General features: G+C 59.8%; 1 protein-coding gene across 1 annotated transcript; it reads left to right on the top strand.

Annotated features, from left to right (window-relative positions):
* Positions 1–426: 426 nt before the first annotated feature.
* Positions 427–20,759, top strand: GGCX (gamma-glutamyl carboxylase). Its single transcript, XM_045005005.1, has 15 exons — positions 427–563; positions 1,284–1,493; positions 3,449–3,607; positions 10,943–11,108; positions 12,417–12,495; positions 13,319–13,425; positions 14,343–14,506; positions 14,925–15,202; positions 15,853–15,984; positions 17,067–17,218; positions 17,546–17,715; positions 18,032–18,162; positions 18,450–18,597; positions 18,838–19,033; positions 20,066–20,759. Exons 1-15 carry the CDS (start codon positions 536–538, stop codon positions 20,220–20,222), a joined length of 2,277 nt encoding a protein of 758 aa, XP_044860940.1. The 5' UTR covers positions 427–535; the 3' UTR covers positions 20,223–20,759.
* Positions 20,760–22,743: the final 1,984 nt, after the last annotated feature.

Genomic DNA, 22,743 nt, shown 5'->3' with positions numbered 1-22,743 from the left:
GCAGGGACCCGAGTCTGCGGCCGAGGAGCAGCAGCGTAAACGGGCCCCGGCCCCGCACCCCCGGCCCGTCTCTCCAGCGCCCTTCACGGCCCGGCCCGGCCCGGCCCGGCCCGGCGGCCAGCAGGCCCGGCCAGCCGCGCAGAGGCCACGTGCCGCGCTCCCCAGCCCACTTAAAGCCCCCGCACTCGGCGCTCAGGGTGGGACCGGGGGCGCCAGGACCCCGAGCGCGGGGCTGTCTCGAAGCGGGAGGACCCAGGCGTCCGGGACAGGCCCGCGGGGGGGAGGGGCCGCACGGGAGGAGGCGGGGCTGGGTGGGGCCCCGGGTTCCGCCCGGCTCAGCGCTGGGAGTGGGGCGGGGACCCCCCGAGCGGCCCCTCGGGGCTGCCGCAAAGCGCCGCCGCCGCCCGCCCCGCGCTTGCGACACTCGCCCCCCCGCCGCTTTGCGGCCGCTGCGCTGGTGACGTGTCTGCGGCCAAGGGGCTCGCTCTGGAGCGTCTCCTAGCAACCGGGGCGGGGCGCTGGGAGCCGCGCGGAGATGGAGCCTTCGCGGGGCCGCGCGGCAGGTACCGGGGTTCGCAGCTGGACTCCTGGGTCCCCGCCCGGGACACCCGCCCCGCGAAGAGGGGCCCGGCCCGGGGCAGGCAGCCGGGTGCTGGGTCCCGCCTGGCGCTCAGTCTGCCCGGGGCTGCGGGGCGGGAGCGAGGGGCAGCGCAGAGCGGGGAGGGGGGCAGGGCCGGGAGTGAGGGGCTGCGGGGCGGGAGTGAGGGGCAGCGCAGAGCGGGGGGGGGGCAGGGCCGGGAGTGAGGGGCTGCGGGGCGGGAGTGAGGGGCAGCGCAGAGCGGGGAGGGGGGCCGGGCCGGGAGTGAGGGGCTGCGGGGCGGGAGTGAGGGGCAGCGCAGAGCGGGGGGGGGCAGGGCCGGGGTACCGGGGCTGCGGGGCGGGAGCGAGGGGCAGCGCAGAGCGGGGAGGGGGGCAGGGCCGGGAGTGAGGGGCTGCGGGGCGGGAGTGAGGGGCAGCGCAGAGCGGGGAGGGGGGCAGGGCCTGGGTACCGGGGCTGCGGGGCGGGAGTGAGGGGCAGCGCAGAGCGGGGGGGCAGGGCCGGGGTACCGGGGCTGCGGGGCGGGAGCGAGGGGCGCTGTTGGGGGGCTGTGGCGCTCTGAGCTGATCCTACGCCTAGAGCCCCCAGTGTCACACTGTCTAGGATGCTAAGAACCTCCTGCCCCCCGAATAATGAAGTGACCTGCCCTGTGTCCCCCCCCCCCACGCCCCCCGTTGGTTTGCAGCTGCCCTGCTGTCAGAGTCCTTGCCCGGCCGGAGGCGGCGCGATGGTGAGGGGGCGCGGGGGGCGCCGGAGCCCACACAGCAGAGCAGCAGTTGGGCCAAGCGCCTGCTGGGCTTCGAATGGGCTGATGTGTCCAGCTGGCACCGCTTCGTCTGCCTGCTCAACAGACCCACGGACCCGGCCTCCTTGGGTGTCTTCCGCTTCCTGTTCGGTGAGTGCCTTGGGCAGGGTGCCCCTGGGATCTCTGCCCCTCTGGGGAGCCTGACTGGTGAGAGGGCACCTCAGAAATTGTCCTGTGTCCCGGGGGGGGGGGGGTTCTAACCTCCCTTGAATGCTCAGACAGTTGGTGCTCAGTTTAGTCCCCCTCCCTCAAGCCCAGCCTCCTGATCTTGGGGCACTCCAGGCAGGTTAATGTTGTTCTCCTCATTTGTGGGAGGGAAACCAAGGCACAGAATGGCTGGAGGGAGAGCAGAGCTGGGGAGATGACCCAGGAGTCCTGGTACTTTGCTCTCACTACTCCTCGTGCTGCATGGGGTCCAGGAGCGGAGACGTGCAGGAGTCCCTCGTCCCCTGGCCTGTCCCTGCTTATGGGTTACCCGGCCCCCGCTGACCAGGCTGCGGTTTGAGAGGGCTCATGTGGTGCTGCTGCAGGCCCTGTCCAGAACCTCTGATGCCCCCCAGCCAGCCACAGCCTCCCCACATCCTGTCCCACCCACCCCACCCTGCCACTGTCTGGCTGCCAGCTGGTTCCGCTGGCCGGCCGTTGGGGGCGGGTCCAATCCCTGCTCCCAGCCCTGGGCAGGGCTGGTTTTGCAATGTGGTTAGGGCCAGTGTCCTGTGCTTGTGGGGGTGGGGAGGGACTTTGGCCTCAGAGTGCGGAGGAGAGGAGGCCCCAGTGGTCAGGAGGGAGCATGTGTGGTGGTCCCAGCCCTGCTTCCAGTGAGATCCGAGGGGTGCCCTCCCCTCTGGCCCCCAGTGCTTGGACAATGGGATCTCCTCAACCCCCTGACTCTAGCCATCCCATGGTGGGGCAGTGCAAGGCATCTTCCCCCTGCCCCCAGGGCTCAGCCTAGGGATCCAGAAGCCATGGCCAGCCCAGGCCCCACAGCCTCGTGCCAGGGTGGGTAGCTGTGCCCGTGTGGCTTGCAATGAGCCTGCCGGGAAAGGGGTTAAACCCTCCGTGCTGTGGGGCGTGGGGGTCTCCCTACGAGGCGGCTCCTGGACTTGGACGAGGAGGGTCCTGGGGCCATGCTATGAAGCAGGGACAAGCTGAGTCAGCACTTGGATGGGAGAGCTTTTTGGAAAAGGGGGCTCAGTCACGGGCGCTGTCCTCTCGGAGTCCAGGCTGACCCCACTGTCCTAGCATGGTGCTCAGAAGAGGGCTGGGAGCCAGGACTCCTGGGTTCTGTCCCCAGCAACAGGAGGGAAGTGGGTTAGAGTGGGGGTGGGGGAGTTGGTAGCCAGGATTCCTGTGTTCTCTGCCCAGCCCTGCTGCCTTACCCTGGGCAAGTCCGTTTCCCCTCAGGCCTGGCAACTTTCACAAGTGCTGTGTTCACATGACATGACTCCTGCTGCCTATGGCAGCCTCTCCCGGTCCTTAGTGGCCCCACTGGACCCTGGGGTTCCAAGCAGGCTCCCTGCAGAGGCTGGGTCTCCAAGCAGCTCTCTGAGCCAGACCGGGGGCTGCCTATTGGGGTGGGCGAGTCTCTCTGGCCCTTACTTCCAGCCCGGGGCAGGACAGCAGGATCCCTGCTGGGCTGCTACAGCCAGTGAGGTCAGCCTTGTGGGGAGGCAGGACACCTGGGTTCCTGAGGGTGCCCCATGGCGAGTCCCATCCCCTTGCTGTGGCTCAATTTCCCTGCCTGTGAAAGGGGGGTCACTGCACTGAGCCACTGGGGGAGTGAGTATTTGTCGTCGTGCAGGTGCTTGGTGGGGTGGGGGTGGCTCCAGGCACAGCTTCCATGTGGCTGCCTCGTCGCTGGGGTCCTGTGCCCAGACTGGGCCGGGTGGGCAGCAGGGCAGTGCCCAACTGCACGGGCTGCTGGCCCCAATCCGTGCTCTGCCTCTGGGACTGACCGAGCCTGGGGGGCCCAGTTAGCTCTGGGCTGGACGTGAGGGATTGATTAACCCTCTCCATGACTGACGCTGCCTCTGCCCGTGTCTCAGGGTTGCTGATGGCCCTGGACATCCCCCAGGAGCGCGGCCTGAGCTATCTGGACCATAAGTACCTGGACGGGCTGGAGGTCTGTCGCTTCCCCCTCATCAACTTCTTGGAGCCCCTGCCGCTGGACTGGATGTACCTGCTCTACGCAGTCATGCTGCTGGGTGAGGGCACGGGACTGGGCACTGCGGGTTGGGCTGGGGGAATCAAGGGGGGCTGGAGGAATTGGGAGATCTGGGAGTGTGACGTTCCCCTCTGGTGTTGTCTGGACCGGTGATCTGCTGGGTCACTCCAATCCTTGACTCTGGGAGCCGGCCTTACCCTGCTCTGCAGTGAGACCCCCACTCCTGGTCACGCACAGCCTCTGGCAGGTAAGCTGCTCCCAGCTCTTTGCAACTGAATGACACTAGACAACATCTCTTGTCCCAGATGCAACCCTAGGAACCTCTGTCTTGCAGTGTCCAGTTATGCCTGCTGGACGCTGCAAGCTTATGAGAGTTTGTCAATTTAACAAAGAAATTGATCTGCACCAGGCTTGTTATCCCAAGGGAAGTCTGACACACTGCAAACCAAACGCACTGCTTCAGGTAGAATAAACAAACACATTTATTAACTATAAAGGTAGATATAAGTGATTATGAGTCAAATCATAACAAGTCAGATTTGATCAAATGAAATAAAAGCAAAACTCATTCTAAGCTGATCTTAACACTTTCAGTGGCCTCACAAACTTAGCTGCTTCTCACCACAGACTGGCTGGTTGCTCTTCAGCCAGGCTCTCCCCTTTGATCAGCGCTTCAGTCGCTTGGTGGTGGTGTCTGTAGATGGAGTTGGAAGAGAGAGAACATGGCAAATGTCTCTCCCTTTTATCATGTTCTTTCTTCCCTCTTGGCTTTGCTCCCCGCCACTTCAGAGTCAGATGAGCATTACCTCATCGCAGTCCCAAACTGACCAAGGGAAGGGGGTGACTCACTGGAGAGTCCAACTGATGTTTTGTTGCTGCCTAGGCCAGTGTCCTTTGTTCCTGCCAGGCTGGGCTGGGTTTGTCTCATACCTGCCCTGATGAGGTGTGAACTGCCCCTCTGGTCCTGGAGAGTTTTTGCCTGGGTTTGTGTTAAGCCATGAGGACACATTTTCAGCCTCATAATTATATACATGAAATGATAACCTACAACATTACTATAACAACAATTACTGTAACATCACTACAACAACACTGCTCAGTGCATCATGAGCTTTCCAAAGACACCTGACATGACAAACTTTGCATTGATACCACACAATCATTTTACAAGGATGAACATGGGGGTGCAGGGTGTTCCCCCGAGGTACAGAGCATCACACCTCCCCTCTTAGTTTACTGCAAGAGGGTTAGTCACTGACTAGCTCAAGGTCAGTTTGTTGTTATAGTTCTCTTGGCACACAGCCATCAAGGCCAGGAGGCAGTGTGCCTCAGTTTCCCCACTCACAGCAAACCAGGTGTTTTATGGTTTTTCTGCTGTGATAAGCTTCAAACCTGTTTACAGGTGTTTATTGAAAAGTAGCATTATCATAAGGTTTAACATCCATGTCAAAATTCTTATCCCCAAAACTTAACATTGATACCAAACATTTTTTAATCACAGATGGAGCACGCCCTCTGTTCAATAGTCTAGTTCGAGGTTAGTTTGTTCATTACCCAGGGTGTCCTTTGACTCTCTCCCATGTAATCAGTCACTGACTTTTCCTTCCCTCCAGGGTTCCCCTCTGTGTTGGTTCTTAATTTAATAATGTTTCTGGCTTTTTGATATCTCAGGGTCTGGCAAGATAAGAGTCCAGGGGGATCCTCCACATTAACTGACCCTTTGGGGAGTGGTCTCCATATGTAGGAAATCCAGCTCACCCTTCGGGGTTACCTGGTGTTTCCCCCTCCCAGCACTGGGTCCTTCCCTGCCCCCTAGAGGGCTGTGATCTGTGTTCTGTGGGGGAGGTGTGTTTACTCTTTGATCACATTCACCCTTTCCCAGCAGCTCTCCCATAACTGCTCCCTGTGTCTGACCAGCCTGGGGGAAACCACCCCCATTCTGTGAGTTGGGTTGTCTGTATTCTGACAGATTACCCCCTGGCCATTTCCTGGTCTCAGCTCCTCTGCTGTTACAAAAACAACGAGGAGTCCTTGTGGCACCTTAGAGACTAACAAATGTATAAGATATATAACAGTACATGAAAAGATGGGAGTTGCCGTACCAACGAACATGTACTAACATGTACTGTTATATATCTTCCTACTGTATTTTCCACTCCATGCATCTGATGAAGTGGGTTTTAGCCCATGAAAGTTTATGCCCAAATAAATGTGTTAGTCTCTAAGGTGCCACAAGGACTCCTCGTTCTTTTTGGTGATACAGACTAACACGGCTACCACTGAAACCTGCTGCCCCAGGCGTTGGAGCTGCATCTTGATGTAAAGAGACACAGTTACTTTCCAAAAACTTCTCAGAAATAGCATCCTGAAAAACTGGGACCTGGATTGGAGTACCTCCGCCACCCCTTTGACTGTCCCCAAGAAGTCAGCTGTGTGACTGCTCCCCTCCAGGAGGTCAGTTACACAGTTCCCTCTCAAAACCTGGGTCACAGGCTGAGTGTCCTGGGCATCCTGCCCGAAGTGACTAGTGAGGAGACATTCCTGTACCCCCACTATTCCTTCCCCCGTTTCCTCCTCTGGGCCCCCCTCTAAGACACATTCCTCTGTGCTCCCTAGGAAGGGGTCTGTCTCTTGTTAGCTGGCAGAGTTCTGCAGATGAACAACTGGGACAGTTTCCTTAATCCCGGACAACCCCTCCCCTGCCCCTGCGCCTGAGGGCATGTTGCCTTCTGCTGGAAAGGAGCTAATCTCAGCCCCTCCCACACTTGGAAGCACCTGCTTCCCTGTGTTAGAGTCACAGAAATCCTCACCCACTTTAGTGGTTTCTGAGATCCCCTGCCCCTTCTCTGGGCTCTCCTCTGGGACACATTTCTCTATGCTTCCTAGAGCCCGGTTTGCCTCTGGTTCAGCCGCGACCTGCTGGCAGCTAACAACCTGGACAGGTCTCTCCCTGGCCGGCATTACAACCCCATCCCTTCCTGATGTTGCCTCCAGCTGCAGTGCAGGAGTTGGTCTCAACCACCCTCCCACCTGGAAGCATGTGGCTACTCAATGCTGCAGAAGAATGAAAGAGACTCTCTCCCATTCCTCAGCAGTTCCTGAGACCGTACCCTTTCCCTCCCTTGGGGGTCCCAGCATAACAGTCCCTCCTGTTGCAGGCAAATACTTTAACCTGAGCTACACGGAAAGGAGCAGGTGGAATAGGAGATGTTCCATCACCCCCACAGTCAGAACACTTTCCAAACCTTCCCACACCACATGGATTTTAGCTAATGGTACAAGGAATCTGCTTTCGCCCAGGGGTAAACAGTGAGGTGGCAAAGTTTGCAGATGATACTAAACTGCTCAAGATAGTTAAGACCAAAGCAGATTGTGAAGAACTTCAAAAAGATCTCACAAAACTAAGTGATTGGGCAACAAAATGGCAAATGAAATTTAATGTGGATAAATGTAAAGTAATGCATATTGGGGGAAAAATAACCCCAACTATACATACAATATAATGGGGGCTAATTTAGCTACAATTAGGAAAGAGATCTTGGAGTCATCGTGGGTAGTTTTCTGAAGACGTCCATGCAGTGTGCAGAGGTGGTCAAAAAAGCAAACAGGATGTTAGGAATCATTAAAAAAAGGATAGAGAATAAGATGGAGACTATCTTATTGCCCTTATATAAATCCATGGTACGCCCACATCTTGAATACTGCGTACAGATGTGGTCTCCTCATCTCAAAAAAGATATACTGGCATTAAAAAAAATTCAGAAAAGGGGTTTGGAATGGGTTCCATATGAGGAGAGATTAAAGAGGCTAGGACTTTTCAGCTTGGAAAAGAGGAGGCTAAGGGGGGATATGATAGAGGTCTATAAAATCATGAGTGGTGTGGAGAAGGTGAATAAGGAAAAGTCATTTACTTGTTCCCATAATATAAGAACTAGGGGCCACCAAATGAAATTAACGGGCAGCAGGTTTAAAATAAATAAAAGGAAGTTCTTCACACAGCGCACAGTCAACCTGTGGAACTCCTTGCCTGAGGAGGTTGTGAAGGCTAGGACTATAACAGGGTTTAAAAGAGAACTGGATAAATTCATGGAGGTTAAGTCCATTAATGGCTATTAGCCAGGATGGGTAAGGAATGCCGTCCCTAGCCTCTGTTTGTCAGAGGGTGGAGATGGATGGCAGGAGAGAGATCTTATATTGACCTTTGCAACCACACTCTGCTTAACCAGAGAGATCTGGGCCCCTGTATCCCTCTCCCCCAAGCATTCCCTGCCATCAGTTTGGACAGCCGAAACATGCTCCATGTCTGGTTCTGCAGAGGATGATGTCACAGAACCAGTATGATAGCTTTCAATGGCCTGGGGGGTTTCTGTGGTGAGGACAGCAGAACTAACATGAGCTATTGTTTGCCTGCTTCCTCCTAGCACAGGGCATCTATTCTTCAGGTGATCAGTGGAATTACACTCATAGCACCTGAGCTCTTCTGCTTTAACAGGAGATTTGGGATGAGAGTTACCAGTAGAGGAATGTTTTGGGCTAAGAGAGTGTTTAGGCTCCCAACCTCGTTCTCTCTTCTCAGGGGCAAAATGGGATCCTCCCTTCCCACCAGTTTTAAACCCCTCTTTCTGTGGCCTGCCCTCAATAGACGTCTGATTCTGTTCAAAGGCATCAGCTAAAAAATCCACCTCCTCCACAGACTTTACATCTTTGTCCCATAGACACTGCTTTACACCCGCCTTACGTATGGGTAGGAAATGCTCTTGAGTAACAAGATCCAACATTCCCTCAAAACTTCCCATCTCCTTACCCTGCACCTATTTCCCTGAGAAATCAATCATTTGGTTTACATATTCCCCATTACTCATCCCAATAGCCCTCTTCAGATTCCTAAATGTAACTCGATATGTTTCAGGGGTAATCTGAAAACTTCGCAAAACAGTATCTTTAAATTTACAATAGACTAAAGCATCTTCAATAGGCATCCCACTGAATGCATTTCGAGCTTTGCCAGTTAATTTTGCAATCACGGTAGGAACTTTCTTGTCAGGGATTTCAAGTATTACACACAGCCTTCAAAGGTAGTCAGATATTCAACAATATCATCGTCCTCACTCTATGCAGGACATAAGTGTCCCATTTCTGGATTTTTGGTGTGATGGGAGTCGTTGAGTTCTGGTTCTGCTTCTGTGTCTCTAGCAGGTCCAGTTGGTATTTTTGCTCTCTTTCTTCCCGCTCTCTCTCTTTTTCTTCCATGGCCCTTCTGTGTGCAGCCTCTTTTTCTTTTTCCTTTATCTCCAATTCCTTCAGCTGCAATAATCGCTGGTGCTCCAGCTCTTGTTCTGCAGATTAAAAAGCTCCAACTTCGCAATCGCTTCACTGCTTTCACTCATGTTCCTGCTTTTCTGCCCCTATTTCCCCTTCGGGAATAAACAGAAAATAACAAACCTGTGACCTCCTCCTGACTGTTCTTAGCCACTGCACTTAAGATTCACTTAAAATCTCAAATATCTTAAAGTGTGAACTTCACTTGGAGTAACAAGCCGCGCATACACCCTGCTCGCTGCACCACTGTGACATTCCCCTCTCTTGTTGTCTGGACCAGTGATCTGCTAGGTCACCCCAATGCTTGACTCTGGGAGCCAGCCTGACCCTGCTCTGCTATGAGACCTCCCCCCACTCCTGGGCTGTCCATGCACAGCCTCTGGCGTGTAAGCTGCTCCCAGCTACTTGCAACCGAATGACTCTAGCCAATATCTCCGGTCCCAGACACAACCCTAGGAACCTCCCTCTTTCAGTGCCCAGTTATGCCTGCTGGACGCTGCAAGCTTATATGAGTTCGTCAATTTAACAAAGAAATTGATCTGTACCAGGCTTGTTATCCCAAGGGGAGTCTCTGACACACTGCAAACCAAACGCACTGCTTCAGGTAGAACAAACAAACACATTTATTAACTATAAAGGTAGATATAAGTAATTACAGGTCAGAGCATAACAAGTCAGATTTGGTCAAATGAAATAAAAGCAAAACTCATTCTAAGCTGATCCTAACGCTTTCAGTGCCCTCACAAACTTAGCTGCTTCTCACCACAGACTGGCTGGTTGCTCTTCAGCCAGGCTCTCCCCTTTGATCAGCGCTTCAGTCGCTTGGTGGTGGTGTCTGTAGATGGAGGTGGAAGAGAGAGAACATGGCAAAGGTCTCTCCCTTTTATCATGTCCTTTCTTCCCTCTTGGCTCCCCCCCTCCCCCCCGCATCCCTTCAGAGTCAGGTGAGCATTAACTCATTGCAGCCACAAACTGTCCAAAGGAAGGAGTGACTCTCTCTAGGGTCCAACAGATCCTTTTGTTGCTGCCTAGGCCAGTGTCCTTTGTTCCTGCCAGGCTGTGCTGGGTTTGTCCCATACCTGCCCTGATGAGGTGTGAACTGCCTCTCTGCTCTTGGAGAGTTTTTGCCTGGGGTTGCTTTAAGCCAGGGGTTCTCAAACTGGGCGTCGTGAGCCCTCAGGGGGTCGTGAGCTGTCAACCTTCACCTCAAACCCCGCTTTGCCTCTAGCATTTATAATGGTGTTAAATATATAAAAAAGTGTTTTTAATTTGTAAGTGGGAGTTGCACTCAGAGGCTTGCTGTGTGAAAGGGGTCACTAGTACAAAAGTTTGAGAGCCACTGCTTTAAGCCATGAGGACACATTTTCAGCCTCGTAACTATATACATGAAATGATAACCTACAACATCACTGTAACAACACTGCTCAGTGCATCATCAGCCTTCCGAAGACACCTGACATGACAAACTTTGCATTGGATACCACACAATCATTTTACAACGATGAACGTGGGGGTGTAGGGAGTTCCTCCGAAGTACAGAGCATCACAGGGGGGTGCTGAGGGATCAGGGGGTCCTGGGCTGGGCTGGGAAGATTGGGGGGTGCAGTGTCTATGGGGCCCTGACCGGTTTGAGATTAGGGCTCACGTCCCATTTGGGGACAGGGGCTTGCCAGGACCATCCCAGACACAGGCATGCCAGGGCTGCTCTGCTAGCTGGTGGCCCTGTGCCCTGTACTGCCCCCCCAGGCTGGGCCAGGCCCCTCGCAGGGACAGGCTCAGAGCCATGGCCAGCAGGGTCATAGAATAGAATATCAGGGCTGGAAGGGACCTCAGGAGGTATCTAGTCCAACCCCCTGCTCAAAGCAGGACCAACACCAACTAAATCATCCCAGCCAGGGCTTTGTCAAGCCAGGCCTTAAAAACCTCTAAGGAAGGAGATTCCACCACCTCCCTAGGGAACCCTAGGATGGTACTGGCAGCATGGGGTCCAGGCTGGGGAGCCCTGGGGAGGAGGGGAGATCCCTGGCCCCTGCTGAATCCCTCCCACCTGTCCCAGGTGCCCTGGGGATCATGCTGGGCTGCTGCTACCGGCTGAGCTGCCTGCTCTTCATGCTGCCCTATTGGTACGTCTTCCTCTTGGACAAGACGACCTGGAACAACCACTCCTACCTCTACGGCCTCCTCGGCTTCCAGCTCACCTTCATGGACGCCAACCGCTACTGGTAGGGTGGGGCAGGCAGGGGGCGCACGTCGGGGAGGTGGGGGCAGAGCAAGTGGCAGGGAGGGGCTGGGGGTCGGGGCTCTTGAAACCGGCTCTGACTCAGCCCTTTCTCCTCTCGGATCTCCACCTCGGCCCCCCGCCAAACCCAGGACCCTGTCTGCCTGCTGGGTGCTGACACCGCTGCTGATCATGGGGGCCCTGGCTGGGACTCCTGGGTCCCCCTGCTGAACGCAGAGCGGGGCCCCAGGCAGCCTGGCTCTGTCCCTCCAGCCAGAGCTGTGGCAAGGCCCCAGGAGCCCTGATGCCCGAAGAGATGGAGGGCCCCTTCCCAAGTCCAAAGGCTCTTTCCCCTCCTGAAGAATGAGACTGGCTCCATCTTGGCGCAGCGCCCAGCGCAGGCTGTTGGCGCCCAGAGCCGTTCTAGTCACACGGCGTACGGGCTGGCTGGGACGTAGGCTGCATTTCCCAGTGCTGGAGCCCTGCCAAGACGCCCTCATGCTGGTAGCTCTGTCATGCGTGTCTCCGTGATCCGTCTTGTGCACGATGGCGCGGTGAGGTAAAGCAGCCGCCTGCAAAAACCAAACCAACTTCCTCCAGCCGCAAACTCTGCGTGACAGCAGTGCAGAGATCAGCCACGCTACTGACGAATACACGTCGCGAGCAGCCGTCGGGCTCAGCTTCTGTGAGCCAGGCCTCGTGCCATGGGGCAGGGCAGAGCCGAAGGGCGAGGCACCGCTGTCACTCCGGTGTCATGTTGGTGCCCCTCTCCTGGAGCTGCAGGACGGGTCAACGGGGATCAGGCCGCAAATCTTTATACCCGAACCCCCAATTCTGCCCAGGGGGAAACCTTGCAATCTGAGCACCACCCGCATCTGCTTTGCATTGCCCAGTCGTATGGCTGGGCACAAACGCCAAGCCACATTGCCACAAATAAACTGCAGCTCCCCGATGAAACCTGACCCAGCCCCACCTGGGCCCTTCTACATCACTTATGGCCTCTGCTTCCCTAGCCTAGAAATGGCACCTAACCTGCAGCAAAGCCAGATCCCCGGGCCAGATGGGACCATTGTGCTCAGAGAGTCTGACCCTGGATAGCGCAGGGCTGGCAGAGCAGGCCCGGAGCTGTGGGCGGGGAGCTGCTGGGGAGGGGGCTGGAGCGCTTCCCCTGGAGCCCAGCTGAGAGCCGCTGCCCAGCCTGCACTAGCCAGGCTGTGGCATAACTACCATGGTGCCTGTGGGGGGGCAGCCGTGGCTGCACTGCTCCCCGTGCTGGCACGGCCGCGCCCTGACAGCAGCTCCTTCCTCCCAGGTCCATCGATGGGCTCCGGCACCCCCGGAAGAGGAACGCCCACGTGCCCCTGTGGAACTACACGGTGCTGCGCATGCAGGTACGGGCGGGGGGTGTCCACGGGCAGCCTCCCCCAACCCACACCCACGCTGCCTCACTCTGCCCTGCAGGGGAGCACTGCCCTGGGCCCCTCTGTTGAATCCCCGGCAAGGGGCCAGCCCCCCTGCTCTGCCAGTTCTCACCAATGCCCTCTGCCCTGGGCGTCGGTCAGGACCCCTGCTGGGGCTGGCCCTGCCATGCTGGGGAAATGGGCCCCTTATATCTGGAGTATCGGCTGGGGCTGTGGCCATGCCTCTGAAGGTGGAGAATGCTGGTGCAGTCCCTTGGGCTGGCCACTAGGGGACAGCAGCATATAGCACGTCACTGCCTGGGAGGGTGAGGGCAGCAGGACTCTGCCCCCACCCCCCAAAATCTCAGGGCTCTGTGATGGATTGGAGAGGGGGATGGCCTGGGTGGGGGAGCTGGGAGCCAGGACTCCTGGGTTCTCTCCCCAGCTCTGGGAGGGGAGTGGGAGCTGGTGGGTTAGAGCGGGGCAGGCTGGGAGCCAGGACTCCTGGGTTCTATTCCCACCTTTTCTGTTGACTCACTGTGACCTTGGGCCCATCCTGGCCCCTCTCTGCCTCAGTTTCTCCACCTGTGGGGGAGGGATAACAATACCGAGGTGCTCTGAGACCCTGGTAACAGAGGTGCAGGCAGAGATTATCCCCCTCACCTGTAAATGGGGCACTTTGTCTGTGTGTGAGCTCTCGGGGCCCGCGCTCAGCGGTCGTCGCTTTCTGCCTGGTGCTGGCAGTGCTGGGAGCCAGGCGCTGGCCAGCCCCGGGGCCGGTTGGGGTTGCTCACGGGCGCTTTGTGTCACCCAGATCTTCATCGTCTACTTCATTGCGGGCATCAAGAAGCTGGATGCTGACTGGGTGGAAGGCTACTCCATGGGGTCGCTGTCCCGCCACTGGCTCTTCGACCCCTTCAAGTGAGTGTTGGGGTGACGGGGGCAGCCCTGGAGGCGGGTTGAGCTCTGGGTTCATCGTCCCGCTGGGGCGCTGCCACGGCAGACGTTGGCACTGGGGGTGGTCGGCCAGGCACTAACACCGATCGCCCAGCTTGGCCAGTGCCTGCGTGGGGACCCCCCCCCAATGGCTGCTCGGCCTGAGCTGGGAGCTCACGTGTGAAACACATGGGCTCACGCCAGGTCACCTGCACACGAACACAACAGGCCCCTGCACTGAAATCCCCCAGCTGGCACCAAGGGAGGCTGGCTGGCTCCTCTGGGTTTGCCCCATGCTCCGAACGGGGGTGGGTGGGTGTGTGGGTGTGTGTGGGTGTCACTGGGCACTGGGTGACATGGGGATGTCTGACTGCCCTGTGTCGCCGGGCGTGACCCCCCTATATGCTGGACCCATGCTGTGCTGGGCAGACGATGGTGGTGGGGAGAGTTGGGTGCTGGGAGATAGATGCTCCCCAAGTCTTTGCACCAAGGGTTCAAACACAGGACAATCTGCCCCAAGCCCCGAGATCTGGGGTCTCGAAGGCTCAGGGCTGGGATCCGAATGGCTGTTACAAAGTGAAGGGGACCTAGGGAGAGGGAAGGGGCCCTGGAAGGTCAGGCTGGAGGGGGAGGGGGCTGGGGCCTGTTTCCCTCCCTAGCCCAGCCAGGGCAGCCATCACCCCCTGGCCGCCACCAGTCAGTGCCATGAAGGGGCTGTGGCATTACCAGCCCTGCATCCCCAGAGGCTGCTTGGATATGGGGCTCGGTGCTGTCATGGGGCAGAGAACACAGGTGGTCTGGTGGGGGGAGGGGAGGGGGCAGGCAACCTGCAGGTGGCTGCAGGGGAGAAGCTCTCTCATCAGGGCAGGGGATGGGGGTCTCACCTCCTGCATGCTCCCCAGGCTGGTGCTGTCTGAGGAGATGACCAGCCTTCTGGTGGTGCATGGCGGAGGCCTGGTGCTGGACCTGACGGCTGGTTACCTGCTGTTCTTCGATGCCACCCGCCCGGCAGCGCTCGTCTTCGTCTCCTACTTCCACTGCATGAACTCGCAGCTCTTCAGCATCGGTAAGGGGGCTGGTGTGGGGACGGAACCCAGGAGTCCTGCTCCCACCCCCCACATCCCCTTCCCAGCACTGGGGAGAGAACCCAGGAGTCCCGGCTCCAGCCCCTCCCTCTAACCTACTTGACCCCCCCAGCACTGGGGAGAGAACCCCCGAGTCCTGGATCCCAGATCCTCCCTCTAACTCACTCGACGACCCCCCCCCCCCAGCACTGGGGAGAGAACCCAGGAGTTCTGCTCCCAACCCTCCTGTGACCACATCCCTCTCCCAGAGCTGGGAATGGAGTCTTCCCTCTCAGCACTGGGCATAGAACCCAGGAGTCCTGGCCCCCCATAGCTGCTCTAACCCCCGCCCAGCCAGTGCCCCTGGCCTTGCCTGAGGGGAGGGGAGCTCCCTGGCTGACGGCTCGTTTCTCCCCACAGGCATGTTCTCCTACACCATGCTTGCCACCAGCCCCTTGTTCTGCTCCCCGGACTGGCCGCGCCACCTGGGTGCCAGGTTCCCGGCCTGTCTCCGAAGGCTCCTGCCCTCCGTGGAGCCGCCGCAGCCCAGTGAGGCGTGCGTGTACGGGGGGTCCGAGCGCAAGGGCCAGGGCAGGGGGGAGCGAGGGCCGGGGCTGCGCCAGAAGCTGGGGGCCCTCTTCACTGTGCTGTACGTGCTGGAGCAGCTCTTCCTGCCCTACTCCCACTTCATCACCCAGGTAGGGGCCCCTGCGGCTGGGGCCGCGCTGCGCAGGGCTCTGGGGAGAGCTGTGGGGAGGGGAGGAGCTGGGGGCTAGTGGAGGGCAGCGCTGGGAGGGGTGCTGGGGTGCTGCTCCTCGGGGGACAAGCCGGTACCTCTGGCCCGGCACCGATTGTGCTGCCCCACCACGTAGCCGTGGCTGATGCCTGGCTCCCAGGGAGGGAGCCGGCTTTGTGGCTGGCCACCCTGACCCTCCCCAGCTGGGGTGACTTCCCCTAGGAGCTGGGTGTCCACCCGGTGACCAGTGGCCCATGCGAGCTGCACAGACCCAGCGGGGTGGTGATGGTCCCGCAGCTGGGGCTGCCAGGTGGGTAACATCAGCCAGATCCCCGACTGCCCAGCAGGGGGCAGCAAAACAGCACAAACCAGCTCCCCGGGAAAGCGGCTTGAACCCGCTCGGATGCTGGGTTCAGGGATCCCCGATGCTCCTCCCGACGTGGTCCCTGTCTCCCAACCTGGTCCCTATCGCTCCCCGCCTGTGCTCCCTATCTCCCCCGTGCTGCCCCCCAACATGCTCCCTATCCCCCCATGCTTCCTGTCCCCCCCCGCTCCCCCTGACGTGCTCCCTATCCCCCCATGCTCCCCCTGATGTGCTGCCCCCTCCCCCAGGGCTACAACAACTGGACCAAGGGGCTGTACGGCTACTCGTGGGACATGATGGTCCATTCCCGCTCCCACCAGCATGTGAAGATCACCTACCGGGATGGTGTGACTGGGGAGCTGGGCTACCTCAACCCCGGGGTAAGTGACCCCACCACGCTCTGGGGTGGAGCCAGGACCCCTAGGTTCTATTGCCGCCACTGACTCCCTGAGGCATCCCTGCCCCGCTCCCTGCCTCAGTTTCCCTCTCTGCGCAGCAAAGGGGACTGGACAATCAGTCTGGCCACCTGTGTCCGGCGCCCTCACTGTGGCCTGGCTGTGCTTGGTGCCCCAGAGGAGGTGGACATTAATGGTCGTTAACAATATTAATTAGCACAGACAATGAGGCTCTAGCTGAGGGTCTCAGGCCACTAAACAAAGGCGGGCCCAGGCCATCCCTGTTGTATGGATGGGGAAACTGAGGCGTGGGGAGCTTTTTGACTGAAGGTTACAGAGGAAATCTGTTACAGAGCCAGGGATAGAACCCAGGTGTCCTGGCTCCCACCAGACCCCACTCCCCTCCCTGAGCCCTGGATAGAACCCAGGAGTCCTGGTTCCCAGGACCCCCATCCCCCAGCTATAACTACTAAACCCCACTCCCCTCCCTGAGCCCTGGATAGTACCCAGGAGTCCTGTTGACTCATCTTCCTCAAACTCTGCTTGTCAGTGTGTGGTTCCCTGCCCTTGTGTCCCAGCCAGAGCCCCCTGTGCTGGGATGCGACTGTATCTGGGGCTGGGAGTCAAAATGGGGGGTTATTGGTTTGTTTAAATTCCCATGGAGTGAAATGTGGGGGAGGGTCTCTGCCGGGGCTCTCCCAGCCCTGCGCTCAGGCATGAGACTGTCCCTCGGCGGCTGTGCTGCCTTCTCTGCTGGACTATCTGAGCCTCGCAGATAGGACTGAATTTCCCTGTCCCGTTACAAGTGAGGAAACTGAGGCACTGAGCAGGGAAGGGACTTGCCCATAGTCCCCCCCAGGGAGTCAGCCGCAGAGCTGGGACCCAGGAGTCCTGACCCCCAATCCTGTGCCTTGCGCAGAGGGCTGGCGTCCCTCTGAACCTATGGGATGGGGAGGTCAGAGCTGGCTCTGAGGCAGAAGCTCGTGGGGATGGAAATCTCCTGACTTGTGGGGGGCTGGGGATCCCAGGGCTGGCTGGCGCCTGGCTCAGCGGGCGTGTCCGGGCAGGTGTTCACCCAGAGCCGGCGCTGGAAGGACCACGCTGACATGCTGAAGCAGTACGCCACCTGCCTGAGCCGCCTGCTACACAACTACAACGTCTCGCAGCCTGAGATCTACTTCGACATCTGGGTCTCCATCAACGACCGCTTCCAGCAGAGGCAAGTGTGGGGACAGGGGGTCCTACCTGCCCTGCGCTGGCCCCAGCCCAGCCGGCCCCATGCCCAGCCTTTGGCTGTCCCCCAGCAGGGAGAGGACAGAGTAGGGGGAGGGGCTGGGCTGCTGGGTAGCACTGCACAGAGAGAGAGAGAGAGGTGTGTGGGTGGATGGGTGGCACCTCAGGGACTTGATGCCCCTTCTGTCCTGCAATGACCCTGGGGCCGGCTGCCCACTGCCCCGCGGGAGACAAACCAGGCAGGGAGCCGGGTACCGGAGCGTCCTGCTGGCCCAGCCTCTGGCGCGCTCACCGGGTCCCTCTCGCCGGCCAGGCTCTTCGACCCGCAGGTGGACATCGTGCGGGCCGAGTGGTCTCCCTTCCGCCACACTCCGTGGCTCAAGCCACTGCTGGTCAACCTGTCCCCCTGGAGGGCAAAGCTTCAGGAGATCGAGAGCTCGCTGGACAACCAGACCGAGGTGGTTTTCATCGCTGATTTCCCAGGTATCTGCCTGCAGCCCATTCCTTTGGGGGGTTCCTGTTACTAATAGAACAACCCACCTGCCTCATCAACAGGATTGGAACCTGGCATCTTCAGAGCACAAACCTCAGCTGCTGCAGCTTGACCTAAAGGAGCTACTCCATTGCCGGGCAGCTGTAGGAGGCTATTATCCTCTCCTGAGGAGCTGCTGCTAGAGTGGGGCAGAGCTCCAGACGCTGCCAGTGTGGGTCACGAGTGTGTCCTGTGGCCAGATGGTGCGGAGGTGGGTCCCAGTGGGGCTGCCCTCGCCATCCTTTATGTCCCCTCCTATACCCCCAGGCCTGCACCTGGAGAACTTTGTGAGTGAGGATCTGGGCAACACGAGCCTGCAGCTGCTGAAGGGGGAGGTCGTGGTGGAGATTGTCAAGGAGCAGAGGAACTATACGCTGCAGGAAGGGGACAGGATGCAGGTGAGGGCTGGGCTTGGGGGGCAGGGGTGGAGCCCGGCCTGTGTCCCTGCCTGGCAGGAGAAGAGCCATGGAGGGTGGCTGGCTGGTTCTCAGCCCAGGTGTGCTAGACACGCTGGGGGGCCATGGGGACTGGGCCCGAGGGTCCTGGTTTCATATCTGGGGGTGGGGGATCCTCCCCCCAAGCTGGGAGCTGTGTTCTGGCTCAGCACATCTGGCAAGGGCAGAGAGTTGGCTGGTTCTCAGCCCGCTTGGCCTGCTGCCACTTGCTGACCCCCTCCGTGTCCCAGCTGCCCCCGGGCGAGTACCACAAGGTGCACACGGTGTCACCAGAGCCCTCCTGCTACATGTACGTCTACGTCAACACCACGGACGTGGCCCTGGAGCGGAACCTGACCCAGCTGCAGGAGCTGCGGGACAAGGTGCAGAACGGCAGCGGTGAGTCTCTGGGGCCCTGCCCCTTAGCCTAGCTCCTGGCTGCTGGGACCGGCACTGCCCCCTGAGCCCAGATCCCCTGGAGCGCTGGCTGTGGGGAGTAGCGGGCAGAGATCCCTCCCACTGGGCGCCAGTGGCTGTGTTCCTGCCATGGGGCTCCCCGAGCATCTCCCCTTCCCTGTGGCGTACGGGCCCCTGGGGGTGAGAAGCCATCTCATGCCTGCGCCCCACCCCCCGGTGCAGAGACGGAGCCCCTGCCCCCAGAGCTGCAGCCCATCCTAGATGGTGCCCTGGGGGACGCCATGCAGACGGACCCCGTCGTCCAGGTCTTCGTGCAGCGCCAGCAGCGATTGGAGGAGCTGCAGAGACGGCGAAACGCCACACTCGGAGAGCGGCTGCAGCGCTTCGGCGCCAGGAAGTACTTCCTGTTCCGCCGGAGGTGAGTGCCCGGTCATGCGCCAGCCCCCCGGCACCGTACACCCGCCTGGCACTATTCCCTCCACCACCACACACCAGCCCCCCCCCACTGCCCTGCCGCCACTGTGCCCACCTCCTCCCAGCCACGGGCCAGCCCCTCACTGCCGGATGCCACGCCAGGCCCCCACCACTGTGCCCACCTCCTCCCAGCCACGGGCCAGCCCCTCACTGCCGGACGCCACGCCAGGCCCCCACCGCTGCACCCACCTCCTCCCAGCCACGGGCCAGCCCCTCACCGCCATACACTCTGCCAGGCCCCCACCACTGCGCCCATCTCCCAGCCACGGGCCAGCCCCTCACCGCCAGATAGGGTGACCAGACTTCCCGATTTTATCGGGACTGTCCTGATATTTGCTTATTTGTTCCGCATCCTGACCAAAGGTCAGTCGGGACAGGAATTGTCCCAATATTTTGCCTCCGCTCACAGGCAGAGCGGAGCCCGGAGGGGGCTCATGCCTCCCCGCCCCCAGCCCTGACTCTGCCCCCTCCTTCCCCCATTGGATCCCTCCCCAAATCCCTGCCTTGGCCCCACCTCTTCCCCAAACACGCCACATTCCTCCTCCTCCTCTCCCCTCCCTCCCGGGCTTGTGCTGATCAGCTGTATGGCAGCGCAAGCACTGGAGGGAGTGGGGAGGTGGAGACAGAGCGGAGGAAAGCTGGTGGGGGGGGGGGGCAGGGTGTGGAGCTCCGGCAGCCGTTTTTTTGGTTGGTTTTTTGCTCCGCCCCCCGTGTCCCGATATTTCACCTGTGTGATCTGGTCACCCTACCGCCGGATGCCCTGCCAGGCCCCCACCACTGCACCCACCTCCTCCCAACCAGGGGCCAGGCCCCACTTCCGCACGAGCCATGACACCCCAGCTGCCATACCTTCCCGGCTCCCTCTACCCCAGCCACGTGAACCACCGCCCATCTGAGCTGAACACCCCCAGATCTGCCCCCCTGAGATGCCCCTCTGGGCCCATCTCCAGCCCTTGCTCTTTCTCTCCCCTCACAGCTTCCTGATGACCTGGATTTCGCTCAGGAACCTGGCGCTGGGGCGCCCGTCCCTGGAGCACCTGGCGCGGGAGGTGGCCTACGCCAACATGCAGCAGGAGGCGGGTGCAGCGGGGACGGAGGGGGTGCAGAAGGAGCCAGAGCGGGCTGAGCTCTGACCCTAGGGGGGACGGCCCAAGGACACATTGCAGATGAGGGATCCCCTCCTCCCATAATCTCAGCTTGATCGCCCAGTGCACCCGGGGATAGGCGCACGCCCTTGGGTCCTCCCGCTTCTGCTGGGCTGATGGGGAGCAGTGCTCACGCAAGGGGGACCAGGCCCCTGCTCACAGCCCGAGGCCCTCGAGTGCAAAGTCCTGGTGAGCATCAGGCCTGGGCCCACAGCACCACAGAGCCTGAGCCCCACGCTGCCCATGGCCCAGCCAGGCTGTCTGCTCTGTGCCAGCACCTACTGCCTGCAATAAAGGGGAAAAGTGTGTGAAGAGGTGGGGGAGTAGAGCACGGGGCTGGGAGCCAGGACTCCTGGCTTCTCTCCCCAGCTCTGGGAGGGGAGTGGGGGCTAGTGGTTAGAGGAGCAGCCTGGGGTCAGGACTCCTGGATTCCATGCCTGGCTCTACCATGGACTCATTGTGGTGCTGGGGACAGACATGCTCAAGGCTGAGCTACCTTGGGGGAGGGGCTGGCCAGGCTGGGGTCATTGGGTGGGGCAGCGGGGGGAGGGGGTGGGGGCGCTGTCTGATCACTGGGGGGGGAGGGGTGGCTTCTGTCTCAATGGTCTTAACCCTTTTCTCCCAATAAAGCGCCTTGTTTCTAAGCCTGGGGCTGTTCCCTGTGCACTGCCTGCGGGGTGGAGTTAGCGGCAGCCCAGCTACCCGTCCACACGGGCTCTCCCTCCCCTGCACTGGGCAGCCCTCCTCTGTCAAGGAGTTTGTGGGGTGGGGATTGGAGCACAGGATGTGGGTCCGGCACTGCTGGAAAGTTGCTGTATGCCATGCCCCGTCTGGGTGCCTCAGTTTCCCCACCTCTTCCGCAGTACCAGCCTGCACCGTGCTGCAATGCCCTCTCTGTGCTGCTGGGACGGGGGGCCCACATGTGGGGCAGGACTCCAGACTCACAAGCGTGTTTAGCTGACTTGTCCCTATGTTCCCCTGCCTCCCTAATGCCTGCCCCCCACGGCCAGTCCTGCTGCTTTTAACTGCCACCACCCCACCCTGGAGGTCCTGTCCCTGCCCCCCATGCTCCTGCTCATACCCAGCTCAGAATCCCTGCACCTGGGTCCTACCCCCCAGTGCCTGTCCCTCCCCATCCACTTGGAGTGAGGTGACCTAGAGCCTGCCCCGATCCCAGCACCATCTCCTGGGTGGGCCCCTCCCCGTAGGTGCCTGGCCTGGGGGTGTGGGGCAGAGGCCTGACGGCTAGGTGCTGGGGGCACTGCAGAGCACTGTTACCCCTTGGCCTGAGCATGAGTGAGCTCCCTCCTATGTAGCCTGCCCAGCAGGGAACAGGCAGCGACCCCCGGAGCCCCCTGGCCTGGGTGTTCTCCATCAGTGCAGGCTGGGTTAGGGCAGAACTGTACTGACAGCCCAGCACTGGGAGCAACGCAGAGAGCTGGGGCCAGGGCTGCTGGCTCAATCTCCAGCTGCCCCCACATCTATGGTGTTTTCAACCTTCCCCCTGCTCCCCATAGTACCGCTGGCCCATGGCATAGCCCCCCCCCCCCTCGCCCCATGTGCCTCTACCAGAGTCCAGCCTTCAGGCCTGTGCCCATTGGTACTCTTGAGGCATCTTGTCCAGCCGTGAGGGGGGGCCTGGCAGTGCCATGGGCTCCGTGAGGCTAGTTGGGGAGGGGGGCAAAGGTTCCAGCCAGGCTGTGGGAGATGCAAATCTGCCCTCTTCCCACCCCCACCGTTAAAGGAACCCCACAGTGCGACCCTAACCAGCCAGCCCCCCGCCCCCCAAAAGGGCTCACTTCCCTGGGGTGGGGCTGATCACTCACCCCTGTAGCCTCAACAGGTTTTTCTGTGGGGTGGGAGTGCAGGATTGGCCCCCCCAGCACTGTCCCTGGATGGACCCTCCCCCCACACACCTGGGGGCAAGATCATCCTCCCGCTGACATGCTCAGCCCTGCTCCCGCGGAGCGATTAGGGGTGGCCGAGGCAGAGAAAGTCTCTCAAGGATTGTTGGATGAAGGCGGCTCCGAGAAAGCGGCTTAAAGGCTTTAGCTTGGGTCGGGGGTAGCTAAGTGGGGCAGGAGGCCACAGGCTGCCTGTGCGGTGCCAGGTCAGTGACGCTGGGAGGCACAGATAGTATTAGCCTGGCCTTAAAGCGGTAGGGCCTGGAAGCCAGGACACCAGGGTTCTATTCCTGGCTCTGAGACAACTGCGGTCCCATGGTCAGAGCAGGTGGGGGACAGGAGGCAGGATGCCTGGGTTCTGTTCCTGGCCTTACCACCGTGAGAGCAGCGACACACTCAGTACAGCTTCAGACAAGGCTCAGCCCTGTGACGCCAACAGCCGCTCCATCTCTCTGCAGGCCTTGTGGGTCACTGTGATGCTGCCTTTACCTATTACAAGAAGTGGCACGAATGTCTCTGCCGGTGGAAGCCTGAGGCAGGGACAGCAGGGGCCTGTGAGTGACAGGCACTGGCAGAGCTGGGGGGAGGGGGTCAGCAGAGCAGCA

This window comes from Mauremys mutica, chromosome 2 (assembly GCF_020497125.1).
Source record: "Mauremys mutica isolate MM-2020 ecotype Southern chromosome 2, ASM2049712v1, whole genome shotgun sequence".
Lineage (NCBI taxonomy): Eukaryota > Metazoa > Chordata > Testudines > Geoemydidae > Mauremys > Mauremys mutica.
The sequence above is the reverse complement of the archived record's forward strand: the minus strand, read 5'-3'. Positions and strand labels throughout refer to the sequence as shown.